This window comes from Gigantopelta aegis, chromosome 1, assembly GCF_016097555.1.
Source record: "Gigantopelta aegis isolate Gae_Host chromosome 1, Gae_host_genome, whole genome shotgun sequence".
NCBI classification, from domain to species: domain Eukaryota; kingdom Metazoa; phylum Mollusca; class Gastropoda; order Neomphalida; family Peltospiridae; genus Gigantopelta; species Gigantopelta aegis.
In genome coordinates, this window is record NC_054699.1 from 20,404,366 (window position 1) to 20,428,143 (window position 23,778).

Sequence of the window (23,778 nt, forward strand, 5' to 3'; positions counted from 1 at the left end):
ATCTACCAGCCTGTAGACTAATGGCCTAACCACTAACCCACCGAGGCCGGTAGGAAGGAAGGAAATGGTTTATTTAACGACTCATTCAACACATTTTATTTACGATTATATGTTGTCGGACATATGGTTAAGGACCACACACATATTGAGAGAGGAAACCCGCTGTCACCACTTCATGGGCTACTCTTTTCAATTAGCAGCAAGGGATCTTTTATATGCACCATCCCATAGACATGATACCATAGCCTTTGATGTACCAGTCGTGGTGCACTGGCTGAAGTGGGAAATAGCCCAATGGTCCCACTGACGGGGATCGATCCCACACCGACTACGCATCAAGCGAACGCTTTACCACTTAGCTACTTCTTGCCCGATGGCGGGAACTTGGATAGTAGCCTTTGTGCCCAATATGTCAGATATTTATGTGCCAGTTTTCACATAAAGTTGTCTTGTTTTCAAATTGCTTGTACTGTAGAACAATTTTCTCCCTCTATCTTTTTAAAAAATAAATGACTCGAAAACATGTCAAATCACTCATAATCATGTTAAATCACTAACAATCGAAGTATATCATTCAAATCACATCAATTCACCCATACTAATGATAAATCACTAACATTAATGCTAAATCACTTACAATAATATGAAATCACTCAGAATCATGATAAAACACTCACAATCATGAACTGTTCATCAAATCCAATCTTCCTGACTCTGTACCGGTCCAGTCGATTGATAAAGAAAGTCATTCCAAACACAACTGTAAAATAAACATGATGTGTATGTCAATATAAGACTCCATCATATGCGGTTATGTGGAATAGAAAAAGTACCCCCGAGGTGGTGGATATTTCAACCTGGGATGAGGCTTGATGATTTAACACATGAAACAGATGTAGCAAATATGATAGTGTAGTTTATCTATGATAAAACAGTCAAATAAAGAAGTTACTTTTTCATCAGTCTTTGTTTGTTCATGTAAAATAATGGTTTATTTATCAAATGGATGGGAGAAAAAGACTCCATCATATGTGGTCATGTGGGATAGAAAAAGTATAAATTTGTCCCGGGTCGAAATTTCCATCACCTCGGGTGTACTTTTTCTATCCCACATGACCGCATATGATGGAGTCTATTAAGGTATACCAATATATTACGACTGAAAAGGCAAATAACATGTATTGCGATACACTCTGTCTGTACTGATGCACTCAGTAGTTTCTGTAAATATCTATTATTAGATGGAAGGGGCAGGATGTAACCCAGTGGTAAAACGCCTCGCTTGATGCACGGTCAGTCTAGGATCAATCTCCATCGGTGGCTTATTGGGCTATTTCTCGTTCCAGCCAGTGCACCACAACTGGTATATCAAAGGCCGTGGTATATACTATCCTGTCTGTGGGGTGGTGCATATAAAAGATCCCATGCTGCTAATGGAAAAATGTAGCTGGTTTCCTCTCTAAGACTAGAAGTCAAAATTACCAAATGTTTGACATCCAGTAGTCAATGATTAACAAATCAATGTGCTCTAGTGTTGTCGTTAAATAAAACAAACATTATTGTTATTAGTTGGAAATATCATTCTTGTGAATTTTAATCAGTACGATTGTGGTCTAGATATATCAAGGAAGACAATGGTAAACATGTTTGTAAAGAGGAATGGAAAGAAAGAAAGAAATGTTTTATTTAACGATGCACTCAACACATTTTATTTAAGGTTATATGGCGTCAGACATATGGTTAAGGACTACACAGATATTGAGAAAGGAAACCTGCTGTCGCCACATCATAGGCTACTCTTTTCGATTAGCAGCAAGGGATCTTTTATATGCACCATCCCACAGACAGGGTAGTACATACCACAGCCTTTGTTATACCAGTCATGGTGCACTGGCAGGAACGAGAAATAGCCCAATGGGCCACTGACGGGGACTGATCCCAGACCGACCGCGCATCGAGCGAGCGCTGTACCACGAAGCGAAGAGGAATGGACGAACAATATTGAAAAGACGTTTATTTGAAAGTTTACTTAAACCTCACCCTGTGTAATTAATTTTCTTGATTTTTTTTTTTAAGCCTTCATTAAAATAGTGTTGATAATAGTGCACATAATATATTATATGCATCACGATTTAGGAACCTGTTACAAAAAATTCCATAACACCCATGCCTTGTGTTTTGGCCATAGGTTCAAACACCCTAATGTGTAAATGGTAGCCGTCATAGACGTTAGAACAGCCAATGAAGTTCTCCAGTTGCTAGCTTAATTTGGGTCCGGACCATCCACCCCCCTTTTGAAAACCAACCATAACCTTTAAGGGAAAATGTGATTATATTAACTGTTCTGTGTAAAAGGAGAGATCAGTCATCACATTTGGACCCCCCTCCCCCTTTCAGAAATCTTGCATCCGCTCCTGATTTTAGTGAGCTTGCTATACGACTGACTATGTTAATCTACAATACTTACTGATGAACCTGTAGACCAGACAGAAGAAAATCGTCCACAGTGTAAAGCCTGTGTGCCAAACATGATTCTGTCGAACCAGCGCCAGCCCCAGAAACATGAATATCACAATCTCAGACGCAGAACTGAAATACATACAGAGATTATTGCATGAGCAGGTGTGTCATACAGAACTTATGAAACTGATTCAGGAATTGTTTTGTTCCCCAAGCGAGAAGTATAAAACAATTCCCAAATTAAGTTTGATAAATTTTGAACATGATTTATAACAAACGTTAAATACGATTGTAATTGCTTCACAATTGATAGTAATAACATTCAGCAAGTCAGTTACTTATAGGATATTAAACGAGCTTCCATTTCATATCATGTTTATGTTTCGAGTGAAAGCATTTTCAATTGTCATGAGCTTTAGCAAGCGACAATGAAAGTTATTTCACAAGGGACATAAACATGATACGAAATGGTAGCAAGTTTAATATCCTATTATTACCCATAATCGATCTTAATTTATATCACTCATCTCGTTTCGTTGACTTTCCTGTAAGGTTGTAGTGGGCCAATTGATGACGTCATCGTGTGACGTCAAAAGTGTTACGTCCCACTTGGCGTTCTAGTGGGACGTATCACTTTGATATGTACCAAGATATCTGTAACCATATGGGTAATATAGTGACGTTCTTTCATAGCCGTGACTGCTGCAATCTTGCAACTGTTACAGTAACTATAGTGACATTCTTTCATAGCCGTGCCTGCTGCAATCTTGCAACTGCTACAGTAACTATAGCGACGTTCTTTCATAGCCGTGCCTGCTGCAATCTTGCAACTGCTACAGTAACTATAGCGACGTTCTTTCATAGCCGTGCCTGCTGCAATCTTGCAACTGCTACAGTGTTCTTGCAACTGCTACAGTAACTATAGCGACGTTCTTTCATAGCCGTGACTGCTGCAACTGCTACAGTAACTATAGTGACGTTCTTTCATAGCCGTGCCTGCTGCAATCTTGCAACTGCTACAGTAACTATAGTGACGTTCTTTCATAGCCGTGACTGCTGCAATCTTGCAACTGCTACAGTAACTATAGCGACGTTCTTTCATAGCCGTGACTGCTGCAATCTTGCAACTGCTACAGTAACTATAGCGACGTTCTTTCATAGCCGTGACTGCTGCAATCTTGCAACTGCTACAGTAACTATAGCGACGTTCTTTCATAGCCGTGACTGCTGCAATCTTGCAACTGCTACAGTAACTATAGCGACGTTCTTTCATAGCCGTGACTGCTGCAATCTTGCAACTGCTACAGTAACTATAGCGACGTTCTTTCATAGCCGTGACTGCTGCAATCTTGCAACTGCTACAGTAACTATAGTGACGTTCTTTCATAGCCGTGACTGCTGCAATCTTGCAACTGCTACAGTAACTATAGCGACGTTCTTTCATAGCCGTGACTGCTGCAATCTTGCAACTGCTACAGTAACTATAGTGACGTTCTTTCATAGCCGTGCCTGCTGCAATCTTGCAACTGCTACAGTAACTATAGTGATCTTGCAACTGCTACAGTAACTATAGTGACGTTCTTTCATAGCCGTGCCTGCTGCAATCTTGCAACTGCTACAGTAACTATAGTGACGTTCTTTCATAGCCGTGACTGCTGCAATCTGCAACTGCTAATCTAGCGACGCAACTGCTGCAATCTTGCAACTGCTACAGTAACTATAGCGACGTTCTTTCATAGCCGTGACTGCTGCAACTGCTACAGTAACTATAGTGACGCCTGCTGCAATCTTGCAACTGCTACAGTAACTATAGCGACGTTCTTTCATAGCCGTGACTGCTGCAATCTTGCAACTGCTACAGTAACTATAGTGACGTTCTTTCATAGCCGTGACTGCTGCAATCTTGCAACTGCTACAGTAACTATAGCGACGTTCTTTCATAGCCGTGACTGCTGCAATCTTGCAACTGCTACAGTAACTATAGCGACGTTCTTTCATAGCCGTGACTGCTGCAATCTTGCAACTGCTACAGTAACTATACTGACGTTCTTTCATAGCCGTGACTGCTGCAATCTTGCAACTGCTACAGTAACTATACTGACGTTCTTTCATAGCCGTGACTGCTGCAATCTTGCAACTGCTACAGTAACTATAGCGACGTTCTTTCATAGCCGTGACTGCTGCAATCTTGCAACTGCTACAGTAACTATAGCGACGTTCTTTCATAGCCGTGACTGCTGCAATCTTGCAACTGCTACAGTAACTATAGCGACGTTCTTTCATAGCCGTGACTGCTGCAATCTTGCAACTGCTACAGTAACTATAGTGACGTTCTTTCATAGCCGTGACTGCTGCAATCTTGCAACTGCTACAGTAACTATAGTGACGTTCTTTCATAGCCGTGACTGCTGCAATCTTGCAACTGCTACAGTAACTATAGCGACGTTCTTTCATAGCCGTGACTGCTGCAATCTTGCAACTGCTACAGTAACTATAGTGACGTTCTTTCATAGCCGTGACTGCTGCAATCTTGCAACTGCTACAGTAACTATAGTGACGTTCTTTCATAGCCGTGACTGCTGCAATCTTGCAACTGCTACAGTAACTATAGTGACGTTCTTTCATAGCCGTGCCTGCTGCAATCTTGCAACTGCTACAGTAACTATAGTGACGTTCTTTCATAGCCGTGACTGCTGCAATCTTGCAACTGCTACAGTAACTATAGTGACGTTCTTTCATAGCCGTGACTGCTGCAATCTTGCAACTGCTACAGTAACTATAGTGACGTTCTTTCATAGCCGTGACTGCTGCAATCTTGCAACTGCTACAGTAACTATAGTGACGTTCTTTCATAGCCGTGACTGCTGCAATCTTGCAACTGCTACAGTAACTATAGTGACGTTCTTTCATAGCCGTGACTGCTGCAATCTTGCAACTGCTACAGTAACTATAGTGACGTTCTTTCATAGCCGTGACTGCTGCAATCTGCTGCAACTGCTACAGTAACTATAGTGACGTTCTTTCATAGCCGTGACTGCTGCAATCTTGCAACTGCTACAGTAACTATAGTGACGTTCTTTCATAGCCGTGCTGCTGCAATCTTGCAACTGCTGTTCTTTCATAGCCGTCTGCTGCAACTGCTACAGTAACTATAGTGACGTTCTTTCATAGCCGTGACTGCTGCAATCTTGCAACTGCTACAGTAACTATAGTGACGTTCTTTCATAGCCGTGACTGCTGCAATCTTGCAACTGCTACAGTAACTATAGTGACGTTCTTTCATAGCCGTGCCTGCTGCAATCTTGCAACTGCTACAGTAACTATAGCGACGTTCTTTCATAGCCGTGACTGCTGCAATCTTGCAACAATCTTGCAACTGCTACAGTAACTATAGTGACGTTCTTTCATAGCCGTGACTGCTGCAATCTTGCAACTGCTACAGTAACTATAGTAACTATGACGTTCTTTCATAGCCGTGACTGCTGCAATCTTGCAACTGCTACAGTAACTATAGCTGACGTTCTTTCATAGCCGTGACTGCTGCAATCTTGCAACTGCTACAGTAACTATAGTGACGTTCTTTCATAGCCGTGACTGCTGCAATCTTGCAACTGCTACAGTAACTATAGTGACGTTCTTTCATAGCCGTGACTGCTGCAATCTTGCAACTGCTACAGTAACTATAGTGACGTTCTTTCATAGCCGTGACTGCTGCAATCTTGCAACTGCTACAGTAACTATAGTGACGTTCTTTCATAGCCGTGACTGCTGCAATCTTGCAACTGCTACAGTAACTATAGTGACGTTCTTTCATAGCCGTGACTGCTGCAATCTTGCAACTGCTACAGTAACTATAGTGACGTTCTTTCATAGCCGTGACGTGACTGCTGCAATGCTACAGTAACTATAGCGACGTTCTTTCATAGCCGTGACTGCTGCAATCTTGCAACTGCTACAGTAACTATAGTGACGTTCTTTCATAGCCGTGACTGCTGCAATCTTGCAACTGCTACAGTAACTATAGTGACGTTCTTTCATAGCCGTGACTGCTGCAATCTTGCAACTGCTACAGTAACTATAGCAACTGCTACAGACGTTCTTTCATAGCCCGTGCAACTGCTGCTGCAAGCCGTCTTGCAACTGCTACAGTAACTATAGTGACGTTCTTTCATAGCCGTGACTGCTGCAATCTTGCAACTGCTACAGTAACTATAGCGACGTTCTTTCATAGCCGTGACTGCTGCAATCTTGCAACTGCTACAGTAACTATAGTAACGACGTTCTTTCATAGCCGTGACTGCTGCAATCTTGCAACTGCTACAGTAACTATAGTGACGTTCTTTCATAGCCGTGACTGCTGCAATCTTGCAACTGCTACAGTAACTATAGTGACGTTCTTTCATAGCCGTGACTGCTGCAATCTTGCAACTGCTACAGTAACTATAGCGACGTTCTTTCATAGCCGTGACTGCTGCAATCTTGCAACTGCTACAGTAACTATAGCGACGTTCTTTCATAGCCGTGACTGCTGCAATCTTGCAACTGCTACAGTAACTATAGTGACGTTCTTTCATAGCCGTGACTGCTGCAATCTTGCAACTGCTACAGTAACTATAGTGACGTTCTTTCATAGCCGTGACTGCTGCAATCTTGCAACTGCTACAGTAACTATAGTGACGTTCTTTCATAGCCGTGACTGCTGCAATCTTGCAACTGCTACAGTAACTATAGCGACGTTCTTTCATAGCCGTGACTGCTGCAATCTTGCAACTGCTACAGTAACTATAGCGACGTTCTTTCATAGCCGTGACTGCTGCAACTGCTACAGTAACTATAGTGATCTTGCAACTGCTACAGTAACTATAGTGACGTTCTTTCATAGCCGTGACTGCTGCAATCTTGCAACTGCTACAGTAACTATAGTGACGTTCTTTCATAGCCGTGACTGCTGCAATCTTGCAACTGCTACAGTAACTATAGCGACGTTCTTTCATAGCCGTGACTGCTGCAATCTTGCAACTGCTACAGTAACTATAGCGACGTTCTTTCATAGCCGTGACTGCTGCAATCTTGCAACTGCTACAGTAACTATAGTGACGTTCTTTCATAGCCGTGACTGCTGCAATCTTGCAACTGCTACAGTAACTATAGCGACGTTCTTTCATAGCCGTGACTGCTGCAATCTTGCAACTGCTACAGTAACTATACTGACGTTCTTTCATAGCCGTGACTGCTGCAATCTTGCAACTGCTACAGTAACTATAGCGACGTTCTTTCATAGCCGTGACTGCTGCAATCTTGCAACTGCTACAGTAACTATAGTGACGTTCTTTCATAGCCGTGACTGCTGCAATCTTGCAACTGCTACAGTAACTATAGCGACGTTCTTTCATAGCCGTGACTGCTGCAATCTTGCAACTGCTACAGTAACTATAGTGACGTTCTTTCATAGCCGTGCCTGCTGCAATCTTGCAACTGCTACAGTAACTATAGCGACGTTCTTTCATAGCCGTGACTGCTGCAATCTTGCAACTGCTACAGTAACTATAGTGACGTTCTTTCATAGCCGTGACTGCTGCAATCTTGCAACTGCTACAGTAACTATAGCGACGTTCTTTCATAGCCGTGACTGCTGCAATCTTGCAACTGCTACAGTAACTATAGCGACGTTCTTTCATAGCCGTGACTGCTGCAACTGCTACAGTAACTGTTCTTTCATAGCCGTGACTGCTGCAACTGCTACAGTAACTATAGTGACGTTCTTTCATAGCCGTGACTGCTGCAATCTTGCAACTGCTACAGTAACTATAGCGACGTTCTTTCATAGCCGTGACTGCTGCAATCTTGCAACTGCTACAGTAACTATAGCGACGTTCTTTCATAGCCGTGACTGCTGCAATCTTGCAACTGCTACAGTAACTATACTGACGTTCTTTCATAGCCGTGACTGCTGCAATCTTGCAACTGCTACAGTAACTATAGTGACGTTCTTTCATAGCCGTGACTGCTGCAATCTTGCAACTGCTACAGTAACTATAGCGACGTTCTTTCATAGCCGTGCCTGCTGCAATCTTGCAACTGCTACAGTAACTATAGCGACGTTCTTTCATAGCCGTGACTGCTGCAATCTTGCAACTGCTACAGTAACTATAGTGATGTCAGAAGTTGTTTTAATTACCAGATAACATAAAACAATATCGACATGCACATGATAACTTTTGTGAAATATTTGATGGTGGTGCAATATTTATCACCGATGCTGTATTAATTACCAGATAACATAAAAATATTTATACGTGTACCTGATAACTTTTGTGAAGTATTTAACTGTGGTACGAGATTTGTAACTGATGTTGTGGAAGGCGTAGTGAACCTGTGTTAATCCACAGCCAATGATACTGTAAACATAAATAAAGAGAACATCATTTTCACACTTTAAACTTAATCCACAGCCAATGATACTGTAAACATAAATAAAGAGAACATAATTTTCACACTTTAAACTTAATCCACAGCCAATGATACTGTAAACATAAATAAAGAGAACATCATTTTCACACTTTAAACTTAATCCACAGCCAATGATACTGTAAACATAAATGAAGAGAACATCATTTTCACACTTTAAACTTAATCCACAGCCAATGATACTGTAAACATAAATAAAAAGAATATCATTTTCACACTTGAAACATCCATTCCAGTTTGCTAAATATGTATATGAATAACTAATTATTTCATTTCATTTATACATGTACTTATTTTCATGCTTCAACTGAGGTTCAAGCATGCTGTCCTGGGCACACACCTCAGCAATCTGGGATGTCTGTCCAGGACAGTAGGTTAGTTGTTACTAGAGAGAAGAGGGTGTAGTGGTCTTACATCTACCCATTGAGTCGTTAAACTTGCTCTGGGTGGGAGCCAGTACCGGGCTATGAACCCAGTACCTATTAGACTCAAGTCTGATGGCTTTACCTAGGACTGTAGCTGGTTATTGATATTGATGTTTTAAGTATGCAACCTGCCTGAAATGGGTGCAAAATGGTATTTCAGAGCCTCTAGATTTGAACATTCCCAGACCTCCTAGTATCTTGCACCTTCCATGTTCCTTTCTTCCAAGAATTCATCTGTCTTCCCCCAAGGGCGGATTATGGGGGGTTTCCCAGTTGCACGGAACCACACACACACACACACCCAGCTAAAAAAAAAAACCCCACCACATAGATCTAAATTGATGTCCACGTAAAATTTATAATTTCAAATTATAAACATTTACATATTGTTTTGGAAACCCCCTTACCTAAAGCATAATCTGCCCCTGTCCCCCCTCCCCCAAAACAATCCTAGCTAAGGCCCTGCTTTACTACTACACCACCGAAGCCAGTACTAATTATTACGAGTACCATCTAGTTATACTGATGGAAAGAAGTAAGGGAACACATGGTATTTGAGAATGTCCTGTACATTTAATTTACTAGGAGTATTTACGCCATTACAAAATACAGATATGTAAGGTGGGATGAGTACCAGTAACACAGTTAACTTCCTGATGCTATATGGATGAAGGTTCTGGTGGCAGTCAGTATCTGTCGTTACTAGCTAAATGTTCCCTTATTTCTTTCTATCAGCATATTATGCGTGACTTCTAATTGATTGAAGTTATTAAATGAGGTTTATTCATCTTTCAGAAACCAGAATATTGTTACAGACGCACATGCATGAACACACACACACACACACACACACACACACACACACACACACACACACACACACTCACACACTCACACACAAACACACTCACTCACACACACACTCACACAAATACACACTCACTCACACACACACACACACACACACATCACATCAAAACATATCACATAACATCAAAACATATCACATTACATCACATCACATTGCATCATATCTCCACATCACATCGAATCACATCATACTAGATCACATCACATACAACATCACACCAGATCACATCACATACCACCAGATCACATCACATACCACCACATCACATCAGATCAAAACATCACATCACATTACATCACATCACCACATCACATCACATTACATCATATCTCTACATCATATCACATCACATCACATCACATCACATCAAAACAGATCACATCACATCACATATCACAATGATATACTCACAATTACAGGATATAACATAAAAACTGTTTTGTTTCAATACTGTTTCAACATCTTGAACATGGATTTTTTTTCAGCCATACTAGTTTCACCCAGACCTTTGTGTTATTGAAGATATCACTGAAGATAATGAATTGCCCCCCCCCCACACACACACACACACACACACACACACACACACACTGGTCACTGTCATCTTCTGACACCTACGAATGACATGGCTAGGATTTAAAATATCACACAATAAAGAAATACTTAATGAAGCAAAACAAAAAGGTGGAGCAGGAAAGAAAACAAGACGATATTAAACAAACGAGAAAATACTATGAACCTGATAATCCCTGAGAATTCAAAAAGTTCAGCGAGAAGAAACCCAAGATAGGCCATCGTGTAAATAACTAGAGGTTGAAGAACTGAAATCAACAACAACAAACACAACAATAAACAAAATAGTAACATAATGAAAAACATGTAAGTTAATAACTTAAAGGCAGTGCTGAGTAACAGCTGACCTACTTAAATGAAAGGAAAGGAAAGGAATGTTTGTTTATCAACACCTCATCACATTTAAAATCATGGCTATTTGGTGTCTAACATATGATTTTGTTTTTTAACACATGATTTTGAGAGAGAGAGAGAGAGAGAGAGAGAGAGAGAGAGAGAGAGAGAGAGAGAGAGAGAGAGAGAGAGAGAGAGAGAGAGAGAGAGAGAGAAAAAAAACCCACTTCCGCTACATACACTATTCCTAACAATAAGGAAGCCAGCAACAAGTATTCTCCCATCTCTAGCTATGCAAGACAGACCCATTCCATGACGTCAGCTCATACGGAATTATAAGACTCCATCATATGTGGTCATGTGGGATAGAAAAAGTACACCCGAGGTGGTGCAAATTTCGACCCGGGATGAGGCAAGCGTGTGATATCCCATGTAAGATAGAAATTTCTTACATAGCTTTCTTTCATGGGGTAGCTCTGTTCTATATACCTGAGGATGAGAGAAAAATCTTTCTCCCATCCCTAGCTATGCAAAACAGATCCATTCCATGACATTAGCCCATACGGAATAAATTCTTAGGTGTATAGGACAGCTATCCAATGAAGAAAGAAAGCTATGTAAGAAATTTCTATCCCACATGGGATATCACATGCTTGTGCTTAATATGACGCAGTTGGTAATACATGTATATGAAAGAAAGAAGTGTTTTATTTAACGACGCACTCAACACATTTTATTTACGGTTATATGGCGTCAGACATATGGTTAAGGACCACACAGATCTTTTTAGAGGAAACCCGCTGTCGCCACATAGGCTACTCTTTTATGACAGGCAGCAAGGGATCTTTTATTTGTGCTTCCCACAGGCAGGATAGCACAAACCATGGCCTTTGTTGAACCAGTTATGGATCACTGGTCGGTGCAAGTGGTTTACACCTACCCATTGAGCCTTGCGGAGCACTCACTCAGGGTTTGGAGTCGATATCTGGATTAAAAATCCCATGCCTCGACTGGGATCCGAACCCAGTACCTACCAACCTGTAGACCGATGGCCTGCCACGACGCCACCAAGGCCGGTCTTGGTAATATATGATGTCATATTGATGCGAGATGGTGATGTGAGGTAATCAGACAACAATTTAAATCAATGTTTTGTTCTTAAAACCTTCATTATAAAAGCTATCTTGTTAATGTGTAGTGTTAAATTGTATTTAAATTGTGTTAAATTATATTTAACACATGAAACAAACAGCAAATATGATAACATAGTTTATTTATAATAAAATTATCAAATAAAAAAGTTACCATCTTTGTCTGTTTGCGTAAAATAACAGTTCCCAAATCCTTTTAACTACTAATCTGATCTGTGCATTTTCAGTGAACTTAAGTATACATTGGGTACGTAATTTCAAATAGTTTACTAACTGAAACATGAAAACAACAATTGTGTGTATTTTAAAATAATATTTTCACTAAAATTTGTAATAGACTGATAATCCTCCAACTTAAGACTGGTATCATGCACTAAATGTGAGATAGCCTCACCTTTAATCTTGGTGGTAAACCGAGTGAGGATGGCCGTGTATTTTAAAATAATATTTCTACTGTTTTGACTACAATTTGTAATAGACTGATAGCCCTCCAACTTAAGACTGGTATCATGCACTAAATGTGAGATAGCCTCACCTTTAATCTTGGTGGTAAACCGAGTGAGGATGGCCGTGTATTTTAAAATAATATTTCTACTGTTTTGACTACAATTTGTAATAGACTGATAGCCCTCCAACTTAAGACTGGTATCATGCACTAAGTGTGAGATTATCTCACCTTTAATCTTGGTGGTAAACCGAGTGAGAATGGCCGTGCCCACTCCTGCCAGAACACCAAGAAACAAGCCTCCAAAACACACCACGAAGAACTTCAACATGCCAAGAACAATCTAAAAACCACGTTCATGGGGAAAAATTTTAATATTTTAAACATATTCCAAATTTTAAATTATGCACTTAATCTCTTCACTGTGCTGGACAAAGATAATGGCTGTTGGCTGTTTTCATTCTTCAGAGAAATATCTGTGTGGTCCTTAACCATGTGTCTGACGCCATATAACCGTAAAGTGCGTCATTAAATAAAACATTTCCGTCTTCAGAGAAATATGTTTTCATTAAAAATATAGCATGTTTACACAAAGTTTTTCTTGCAATATTTAAATATAGATTTATTAATACAATCCAATCCAATACATAATTGTTTTCTATATTTCTTCCCAGACTCCATGAACATTGTTTTTTTGTTTTTTTAAATACTTTCTGGTTGGTTTGACATAAGAAGTAAACATGTTTTGGAAATAACAAAAAAAATCCTAGTATTTTTGCGTGCAATTTAGAAAACAATCGGCTCAGAAATAAATAACTTGTAGTAAATACCATAGTAAAAAAATGGCATTCCCTGTGGGAAGAACTATAGTCTATTAATATTGCTATAAAGATCATTATATCTATAAAAGCCCTTTAAATAAATTATATAACCATTTTTATTACTCACTTGTGAGAAAGACTGCAGTTTAATAATAAAAGTGTTTTTCCATGTTTGTTTTGTTTTGTTTAACAACACACTAGAGCACATTGATTAATTAATCATCAGCTATTGGATGTCAAACATTTGGTAATTTTGACAAAATTTTAGAAAGGAAACCCGCTACATTTTTCCATTAGTAGCAAGGGATCTTTTATATGCACTATCCCACACACAAGGATAATACATACAATGGCCTTTGATATACCAGTAGTGGTGCACTGGCTGGAACATGAAATAGGACTACAGTTTAATAATAAAAATGTTTTTCAAACATAGTATCTTTTCTCACCTGCTCTGCGGGTATAGAATCCATGTTGTTGTAGGTTTGCATCACTTTGTAAAGAACAACAGTAACTCCATCTGAAAACAATATTATTACACTGGTTAAAAGCAATATTATATCACCGTCTAAAACAATATTATAACACTGACTAAAATAATATTATATAAGAGATTCGAGTTGAACTAACTTATTATTCAGATTTTTACTGCCCCATATACGGTTTAACTCCAACAATAGGATCATCACTATCATATTTTTTCTTGACTATCCCATTTCTATTCTATCTACTCTCTACCTTTTATTACTATATGTTAATAAATATTAATTATGTCAAATACTTTATGCCATTGGACATTATGTTATTATGTTCTATATATGATTATGAATATTGATTATTGCCTGATGTCCATCTTGTTTAGGGGAGCACTTATATAGGCTCTGTCTGTTGTGCAATCCTTTTGGCTTTTTTCTGATCAATAAAATATTTCAAAACAATAATATTATATCAATGACTAAAACAATATTATAACAGTTTAAAAACAATATTATAACAGTCTGAAAACAATATTCAGTTTAAAAACAATATTATAACAATGTATAAAAAAATATTATTACACTGTTTAAAAACAATATTATAACACTGTTTAAAATCAATATTATAACACTGTTTAAAAACAATATTATAACACTGACTAAAACAATATTACATCTCGGTCCGAAAGCAATATTATATCAGTTTAAAAACAATATTATATCACTGTCTAAAAACAATATTATATCAGTCTAAAAACAATATTATATCACTGTCTAAAAACAATATTATAACACTGTCTAAAAACAATATTATAACACGGACTAAAACAATATTATAACTGTCTGAAAACAATATTATAACACTGTTTAAAAACTAAATTATAACACTTTCAATTATAATGTGATGATTTAATTTTAAACGCTATTGTGTAATGCAATCTAAAACCAATATTATAACATCTTCTAAATATAATTAAATTTCTGTTACATTCATTACAATAAAAAATCATCCCACTGGTCCAGACGTAGCAACGGAAGTTTGTTCATTTCTCGATGAACGTAAAAATTACGTCGACAGGGATCGTCATATCTGATGACGTTATTTTATATGTACAAGACAGGCAGTGATCAGTTCAATTCACTTTTCATGAAGATGAGACAGGCAGTGATCAGTTCAATTCACTTTTCACGAAGATGAGACAGGCAGTGATCAACTCAACTTACATTTCATGAAGATGACAGGCAGTGATCAGTTTATGTAAAAATTTCATGAAGATGACACAGACAGTGATCAGTTCAACTTACATTTCATGAAGATGAGACAAACAGTGATCAGTTCAACTCACTTTTCATGAAGATGAGACAGGCTATGATCAGTTCAACTCACTTTTCATGAAGATGAGACAGGCAGTGATCAGTTTAACTCACTTTTTCATGAAGATGCTCAGACAGAATAAAGTGCTGAGGATTAACATAATGATGGTGGAAAACTCACCATTGAGTAACGACTCTCCAAACACGAGAAAATACAACACATGGTTGACTCCGATTTCCTGAAACACGGCAAGGACCTGCAACAGTAACAGTGTGGTAACATTTACAAAGTGTCTTATTTAACCTTAATGTTACATTATTTAAAAGAAAGGAATGTGTATTTAATATTACACTGTTTTATAAGTGGTGAGACAGGGTCTGGATTATGATTTTTTTTTTTTAAAGGAATGTGTATTTAATATTATGCTGTTTTATAAGTGATGGGACAGGGTCTGGAGGATGATAAAAGAAAGGAATGTGTATTTAATATTACACTGTTTTGTAAGTGGTGAGACAGGGTCTGGATTATGATAAAAGAAAGGAATGTGTATTTAATATTATGCTGTTTTACAAGTGGTGAGACAGGGTCTGGAGGATGATAAAAGAAAGGAATGTATATTTAATATTACACCCATTTATAAGTGGTTTGACAGGATATGGAAGATGATTGATAAAAGAAAGGAATGTGTATTTAATATTACACTGTTTTATTAGTGGTGAGACAGGGTATGGAGGATGGTAAAAGAAAGGAATGTGTATTTAAAGGGACATTCCCGAGTTTGCAGCAATTTTTAACAGAGACTTTTTAACGATTGTAATTACATATCAAACATATTTTTCTGCATACAATATTAGTGTCTGTATTTAAACGTGTTTCTGATCATTCTAATATTTGTACTAGGTTAAATTTCATTTTATTTCCTAAAATAAAAATTTTCGTACGTACAAAATTATTTGAAGACAAAATTCAGTTTGGGCTTCTTACAAATATTAAGATGACCAGAAACACATTGAATATACAGACACTGATATTCTAAACAAGAAAATATATTTAATATGTAAGTTTAATCGTAGAAATATTTTATTAGTCGGAAACATTTTACAATGTAGCAAACTCAGGAATGTCCCTTTAATATTATACTGTTTTATAAGTGGTGGGACATGATATGGAGGATGATAAAAGAAAGGAATGTGTATTTGTGATACATTGTGATAATGAAACCTGATTTAGTGGGTTGATTCATCAGATGTTGTTTAATTCAATGCACTGATTCAACACTAGGTTTATGGTAAAAACCGATTCACTGGGTTGATTCGCGTCAGTTAGTGTTTAGTTAAATCCAATTCAACATGTTAATTTAGCAAATTTCGTATAGTAAAAACTGATTCAATGGGTTGATTTATCAATTTGCGTTTAGTGAAACCCAATACAATACTTTGATTCATCAAGTGGTGTATAGTAAAAACTGATTCAGTGGGTTGATTCATCAAGTGGTGTATAGTAAAAACTGATTCAGTGGGTTGATTCATCATGTGGTGTATAGTATAAACTGATTCAGTGGGTCGATTCATCATGTGGTGTATAGTATAAACTGATTCGCTGGGTCGATTCATCATGTGGTGTATAGTAAAAACTGATTCGCTGGGTCGATTCATCATGTGGTGTATAGTAAAAACTGATTCGCTGGGTCGATTCATCATGTGCTGTATAGTAAAAACTGATTCGCTGGGTCGATTCATCATGTGCTGTATAGTAAAAACTGATTCAGTGGGTCGATTCATCAAGTGGTGTATAGTAAAAACTGATTCAGTGGGTCGATTCATCAAGTGGTGTATAGTAAAAACTGATTCAGTGGGTCGATTCATCAAGTGGTGTATAGTAAAAACTGATTCAGTGGGTCGATTCATCAAGTGGTGTATAGTAAAAACTGATTCAGTGGGTCGATTCATCAAGTGGTGTATAGTAAAAACTGATTCAGTGGGTCGATTCATCAAGTGGTGTATAGTAAAAACTGATTCAGTGGGTCGATTCATCAAGTGGTGTATAGTAAAAACTGATTCAGTGGGTCGATTCATCAAGTGGTGTATAGTAAAAACTGATTCAGTGGGTCGATTCATCAAGTGGTGTATAGTAAAAACTGATTCAGTGGGTCGATTCATCAAGTGGTGTATAGTAAAAACTGATTCAGTGGGTCGATTCATCAAGTGGTGTATAGTAAAAACTGATTCAGTGGGTCGATTCATCAAGTGGTGTATAGTAAAAACTGATTCAGTGGGTCGATTCATCAAGTGGTGTATAGTAAAAACTGATTCAGTGGGTCGATTCATCAAGTGGTGTATAGTAAAAACTGATTCAGTGGGTCGATTCATCAAGTGGTGTATAGTAAAAACTGATTCAGTGGGTCGATTCATCAAGTGGTGTATAGTAAAAACTGATTCAGTGGGTCGATTCATCAAGTGGTGTATAGTAAAAACTGATTCAGTGGGTCGATTCATCAAGTGGTGTATAGTAAAAACTGATTCAGTGGGTCGATTCATCAAGTGGTGTATAGTAAAAACTGATTCAGTGGGTCGATTCATCAAGTGGTGTATAGTAAAAACTGATTCAGTGGGTCGATTCATCAAGTGGTGTATAGTAAAAACTGATTCAGTGGGTCGATTCATCAAGTGGTGTATAGTAAAAACTGATTCAGTGGGTCGATTCATCAAGTGGTGTATAGTAAAAACTGATTCAGTGGGTCGATTCATCATGTGGTGTATAGTATAAACTGATTCAGTGGGTCGATTCATCATGTGGTGTATAGTATAAACTGATTCAGTGGGTCGATTCAAGTGGTGTATAGTATAAACTGATTCAGTGGGTCGATTCATCAAGTTGTGTATAGTAAAAACTGATTCAGTGGGTCGATTCATCATGTGGTGTATAGTAAAAACTGATTCAGTGGGTCGATTCATCATGTGGTGTATAGTAAAAACTGATTCAGTGGGTCGATTCATCATGTGGTGTATAGTAAAAACTGATTCAGTGGGTCGATTCATCAAGTGGTGTATAGTAAAAACTGATTCAGTGGGTCGATTCATCAAGTGGTGTATAGTAAAAACTGATTCAATGGATCGATTCATCAAGTGGTGTATAGTAAAAACTGATTCAGTGGGTTGATTCATCAAGTGGTGTATAGTAAAAACTGATTCAGTGGGTTTATTAATCAGTTAGTTTATGATAAAACCCAATTCAGTGTGTTGTATAAACTGCTTTTTGTGCTGGGGTGTTGTTAAACATTCATTCTTTCATTCATCATTAAAAACGAATTCAATGCATTGATTCACCGCATAATTGTAATGTAGCATCATTCAATGGAGTAAAACCTGATTTATTTGGTAAATTCAGAAGGTAATGTTTAATGAAAGCTGATTCAATGGTTCAATTCATGGAGTAGTGTTATGGTAGTGTTCAGTAAAACATGATTCAATTGGCTAATTCAGCAGGTAATGTTATGGTTGTGTTTATTGCAACCTGACAGTGGGTTAATTCAACATGTAGTGTCTAATAATATTTCATTCAATGTACTTATTCAGTAGGTATTGTTTAATAAAACTGCAATGGGTTGATTCACTGGGTAATATTAAGGTAGTGTCTAATATTTCATTCAATGGGTTGGTTCAGCAAGTAGTGTTTAATAAAACCTCATTCAATGGGTTGATTCAGCAAGTAGTGTTTAATAAAACCTCATTCAATGGGTTGATTCAGCAAGTAATGTTTAATAAAACCTCATTCAATGGGTTGATTCACTGGGTAATATCATGGTAGTGTTTAATGAAATGTTACTTAAAAGGTTGATTCAGCAAGTAGTGTTTAATAAAACTCCATTCAATGGGTTGATTCTAAATACTATTAAAGGTTTAAAACACCCAGGTAGTGTTAAATACTGTTTATGAAACCTAATTCAATGGACTGATTCTGAATAGTCTTAAAGGGTTCAAACACCCAGGTAGTGTTAAGTACTGTTTATGAAACCTAATTCAATGGGTTGATTCTGAATAGTTTTAAAGGGTTCATGCAAAAGGTAGTGTTAAGTACTGTTTATGAAACCTAATTCAATGGGTTGATTCTGAATAGTCTTAAAGGGTTCAAACACCCAGGTAGTGTTAAGTACTGTTTTATGAAACCTAATTCAATGGGTTGATTCTGAATAGTCTTAAAGGGCTCAAGCAACAGGTAGTGTTAAGTACTGTTTATGAAACCTAATTCAATGGGTTGATTCTGAATAGTCTTAAAGGGTTCAAACACCCAGGTAGTGTTAAGTACTGTTTTATGAAACCTAATTCAATGGGTTGATTCTGAATAGTTTTAAAGGGCTCAAGCAACAGGTAGTGTTAAGTACTGTTTATGAAACCTAATTCAATGGGTTGATTCTTAATAGTCTTAAAGGGTTCAAACACCCAGGTAGTGTTAAGTACTGTTTATGAAACCTCATTCAATGGGTTGTTCTGAATAGTCTTAAAGGGTTCAAGCAACAGGTAGTTAAGTAGTTTAATGAAACTCGATTCAGTGAGCTGATTCTAGTGATGGTTATTGACTATCAACTAAAACTTGATTAACACATGCAGGTGGTACTCACAGCTACAGGGTCGACGGCCACTATTAGCGACGTGAACACGAGGATCTGAACCAGCGACAACGGCACTGGCAACGCCCCCATAGCACCGCTAACAGCCAATGCATACAGGGTGAGTCCTAGGGAACAAAACCACGTGCAATCATTTCTACAGAAAACACAGCATATATCAATCAATCAACCAGTTGACTCGCGCTTACATTCACTGAAGGTTCAAGCACGACTGTCTTGGGCATTCCCCTGGTGGATGTGTCCAAGACACGACAGCATATATTCATTCATCACTATTGGCCAGCTAGACCTATTCAGAACATATGCTGTTATTCCTACAGTGGACACGTCACTGGTAAAACATAAGCTAGGTGAAAATGGTTTGAGGTCATTTTATACATGTATATAAATGTGAGGCAGTGAAAACAGTCAGGTGATTTTATAAAATTGAGGCAGTGAAAACAGATGATTTAATAAAATTGAGGCAGTGAAAGGAGGCAGGTGATTTTATCAAACTGAGGTAGTGAAAACAAATTATTTTATAAAATTGAGGCAATGAAAACAGTCCGGTGATTTTATACATATAAAAGTGAAGCAGTGAAAATAGTCTGGTGATTTCATAAAATTGAGCGAGTGAAAACAAATGATTAAATAATAAAACTGGCAGTGAAAAATTCTTTTATAAAAGTGAGGCAGTGAAAACAGATGATTTAATAAAACTGGCAGTGAAAGAAGTCAGGTGATTTTATTAAAATGAGGCAGTGAAAACAAATGATTTTATAAAACTGAGGCAGTGAAAACAGATGATTTAATAAAACTGGCAGTGTAAACAGTCAGGTGATTTTATCAAATTGAGGCAGTGAAAACAAATGATTTTATCAAACTGAGGCAGTGAAAACAGGTGATTTTATAAAACTGAGGAAGTGAAAACAGGTGATTTTGTAAATTTGAGGCAGTGAAAAGTCAGGTGATTGTATACACATAAAACTGAGGCAGTGAAAGCCAGTGATTCTATACATATAAGAGTTAGACAGTAAAAACGGCATGGGGTTATTTTCAAAACTTAGTTTGGTTATAGCCTACATTTGTTTTTGAGTAGCTATTATTAGTTATTCACTCTTTTTTACTAGTCATTATTGACTATTCACTCTTTGTTGAGTAGCTGTTAGTGGTTATTCATTCTATTCTATCTCAGAAAATACATACCCAACATGAAACAAGCCAGTATTGTCCCCTGGAAAAAAAACAAGCAAACACTCAGGAAAATAAACTGTGTAACTTTATTCTACATTAGAATACAATGTGTTTAAAATTATACTAGATTTCTTTTTATAGCTATACTAAGATATATATGTATGTATATGTATATGTTACTAATAAACTTTTCGTTCCAACCAGTGCACCACAACTGGTCAAAGGCCGTGGAATGTGCTTTCCTGTCTGTGTGAAAGTGCATATAAAAGATCCCTTGCTTCATTAGGAAAAATACAGATGGTTTCCTCTGATGACTATGAGTCAGAATTACCAAATGTTTGACATCCAATGATTAATTAATCAATGTGCTCTAGTGGTGTCATTACACAAAACAAACTAAACTAATAAACTGTACTTACTACTGAATACAAGAATAAAATGTGTTACGGCTGAACTAGAAGGAAATTTGTTTACAACTACTAGAATAAATTGTACTTACATGGCAATAGATTGAAACTGATATAACTTTAGTGTAACAAAATGTGTTTCTAGCTGTATTTATTAAAATGTGTTGAGACAGTAATAGAATAAAATGTAATTATACTGTACAAGAATGAAATATGATGATACTGCACTGGAATAAAATGTGCTTATACTGTACACATAAAATGTGAATATACTGCACTAGAATAAAATTGATTATACTGCATTAGAATAAAACGTGATTATACTGGAATAAAATGTGATTATACTGCATTACAATAAAATGTGATTATACCATACAATCATAAAATGTGATTATATAATATTATACTGCACTAAAATAAAATGTGATTATACTGTACAAGAATAAAATGTGATTATACTGTACTAGAATAAAATGTCATTATATTGAACAATCATAAAATGTAATAATACTTCACTAGAATTAAATGTGATTATACTGTATTACAATAAAATGTGATTACATTGCATTAGAATCAAATGTTACACTGCACTATAATTTTTTTTATTGTACCGTACTAGAATAAAATGTGATTATACTGTACTAAAATACAATGTGATTATACTGTTCTGAAATAAAATGTGATGATACTGCATTAGACTAAAATTTTATAATACTGTACTAAAACAATTTGTGATTATACTGCATTAAAATAAAATGTGATTATACTGCACTAAAATAAAACTGTTTATGTCTGTAGTAAGGTAAAAGTGTTTACAGAACCCATAGTAAAATAACTTGAAGACAAACTCACGACAACAGCAAAGAGCAGAACACTCCCGATATTATCAGCAAACGTCCGGTCATGAAGACTGAATGCAGACTCAAGAATAATCCTAAAAAATCAAATATTATATAAACATATATATATATATATATATATATATGCACACACACACACACACACACACATTTATATACAGTCAAACCTGTGTTAAGTGGTCACACAAGGGAGTAGATAAAAGTGCCCGCTGAGTACAGGTTGCCACATATATAGTCTTTAAAACATTTGTTGTTGTTTCTTGTTTTACTGTCTGTACTGCTAATCAACGGATGTGTGCTTCATAGTTGACTATAAATCAACTTTTGACATGTTGTCTCCTTCAAAAATAATGCAAATAGAATATATTAAATTAACTGTTTTCCACAAGTTTGTTTTCTTTTTCCATTTAATTATTTAATTCCGACTTCATGCGATGTATTGTTATAGTAAATGAATCTACAAATGTCAAGCGTAGCCTGCCCAGAGGCAATTAGATGCATGTCAGATTCATACTTCCTTAATTGATACACAGTGGAGATGTCGGGACTGAATGGGTACTATTATTCCTGAAGGTGTGTAGATTGGTTATTTGCTGCACTTTATCACTGTCGTTAAAATATCCCTTTTATATAATAGTAAAACTTTACTGTGGCCGCTTAATACAGGTATTTTAGCGATTTGGGATCTGATTTAGGTGGCCACTGGCCACATTTGACAGGTGACCGCTTATTACAGGTGCATTTACATTACAAATCGTTTGGGAGGAAAAAGCAGGTGACCGCTGAGTACAGGTGGCTACTAAGACAGGTTTGACTGTATAAATATATATATAGAGAGAAACCTCTCAAAACCAGACCCTCTGTAAACTGGAATTCCCCCTAAACCGGACATTTTTCACGGTCCTTTTTTGAAAATCAGTAAAGAACTTAACCTCTCTAAACCAGATACCTTTAAAAACCAGACATTTTACTTGGTCACAAGGATGTCCGGTTTAGAGGGGTTTCACTATATATATTTATCTGAATGAGCAGAACATTTTTTTTCAGTATCGATTTACCATTCACTATACATGTAATCTACATATAATTCAAAACATTGATTAATCAATCATCGGTTATTGGACGTCAAACATTTAGTAATTCTGACATGATGTCTTCAGAGAAAACCCACTACAGGCTCAGATGACCTAACAAATACATAGATCTATTTCATTTCAAGACAGAGACAGAACTATAATTCGGCCAACTAAGTCAAATCACTCAAATAGCTCCAACATTATATTCAACAAACCATTCCAAATTATACACCAAAATTACCTCGGGAATATAGAGCAAACATTTTTCATCTTTGGACTCAATCTTATGGGACATTT

At 37.1% G+C, this 23,778-nt stretch overlaps 1 protein-coding gene across 1 annotated transcript in view; it reads right to left on the bottom strand.

The window, feature by feature from the left end:
- The window catches only part of LOC121371817 (Na(+)/H(+) exchanger beta-like), a 49,770-nt gene that overhangs the window by 19,992 nt on the left and 6,000 nt on the right, over positions 1–23,778 (bottom strand). Inside the window, exons 5-14 of the mRNA XM_041497991.1 lie at positions 22,398–22,479; positions 21,151–21,178; positions 19,957–20,072; positions 15,519–15,594; positions 13,997–14,067; positions 12,958–13,069; positions 10,964–11,045; positions 8,763–8,858; positions 2,468–2,589; positions 678–760 (exon numbers count right to left, since the gene is read on the bottom strand). Of these exons, the coding sequence (XP_041353925.1) occupies positions 678–760; positions 2,468–2,589; positions 8,763–8,858; positions 10,964–11,045; positions 12,958–13,069; positions 13,997–14,067; positions 15,519–15,594; positions 19,957–20,072; positions 21,151–21,178; positions 22,398–22,479 (868 nt within the window). The remainder of the gene's footprint in view (positions 1–677; positions 761–2,467; positions 2,590–8,762; positions 8,859–10,963; positions 11,046–12,957; positions 13,070–13,996; positions 14,068–15,518; positions 15,595–19,956; positions 20,073–21,150; positions 21,179–22,397; positions 22,480–23,778) is intronic.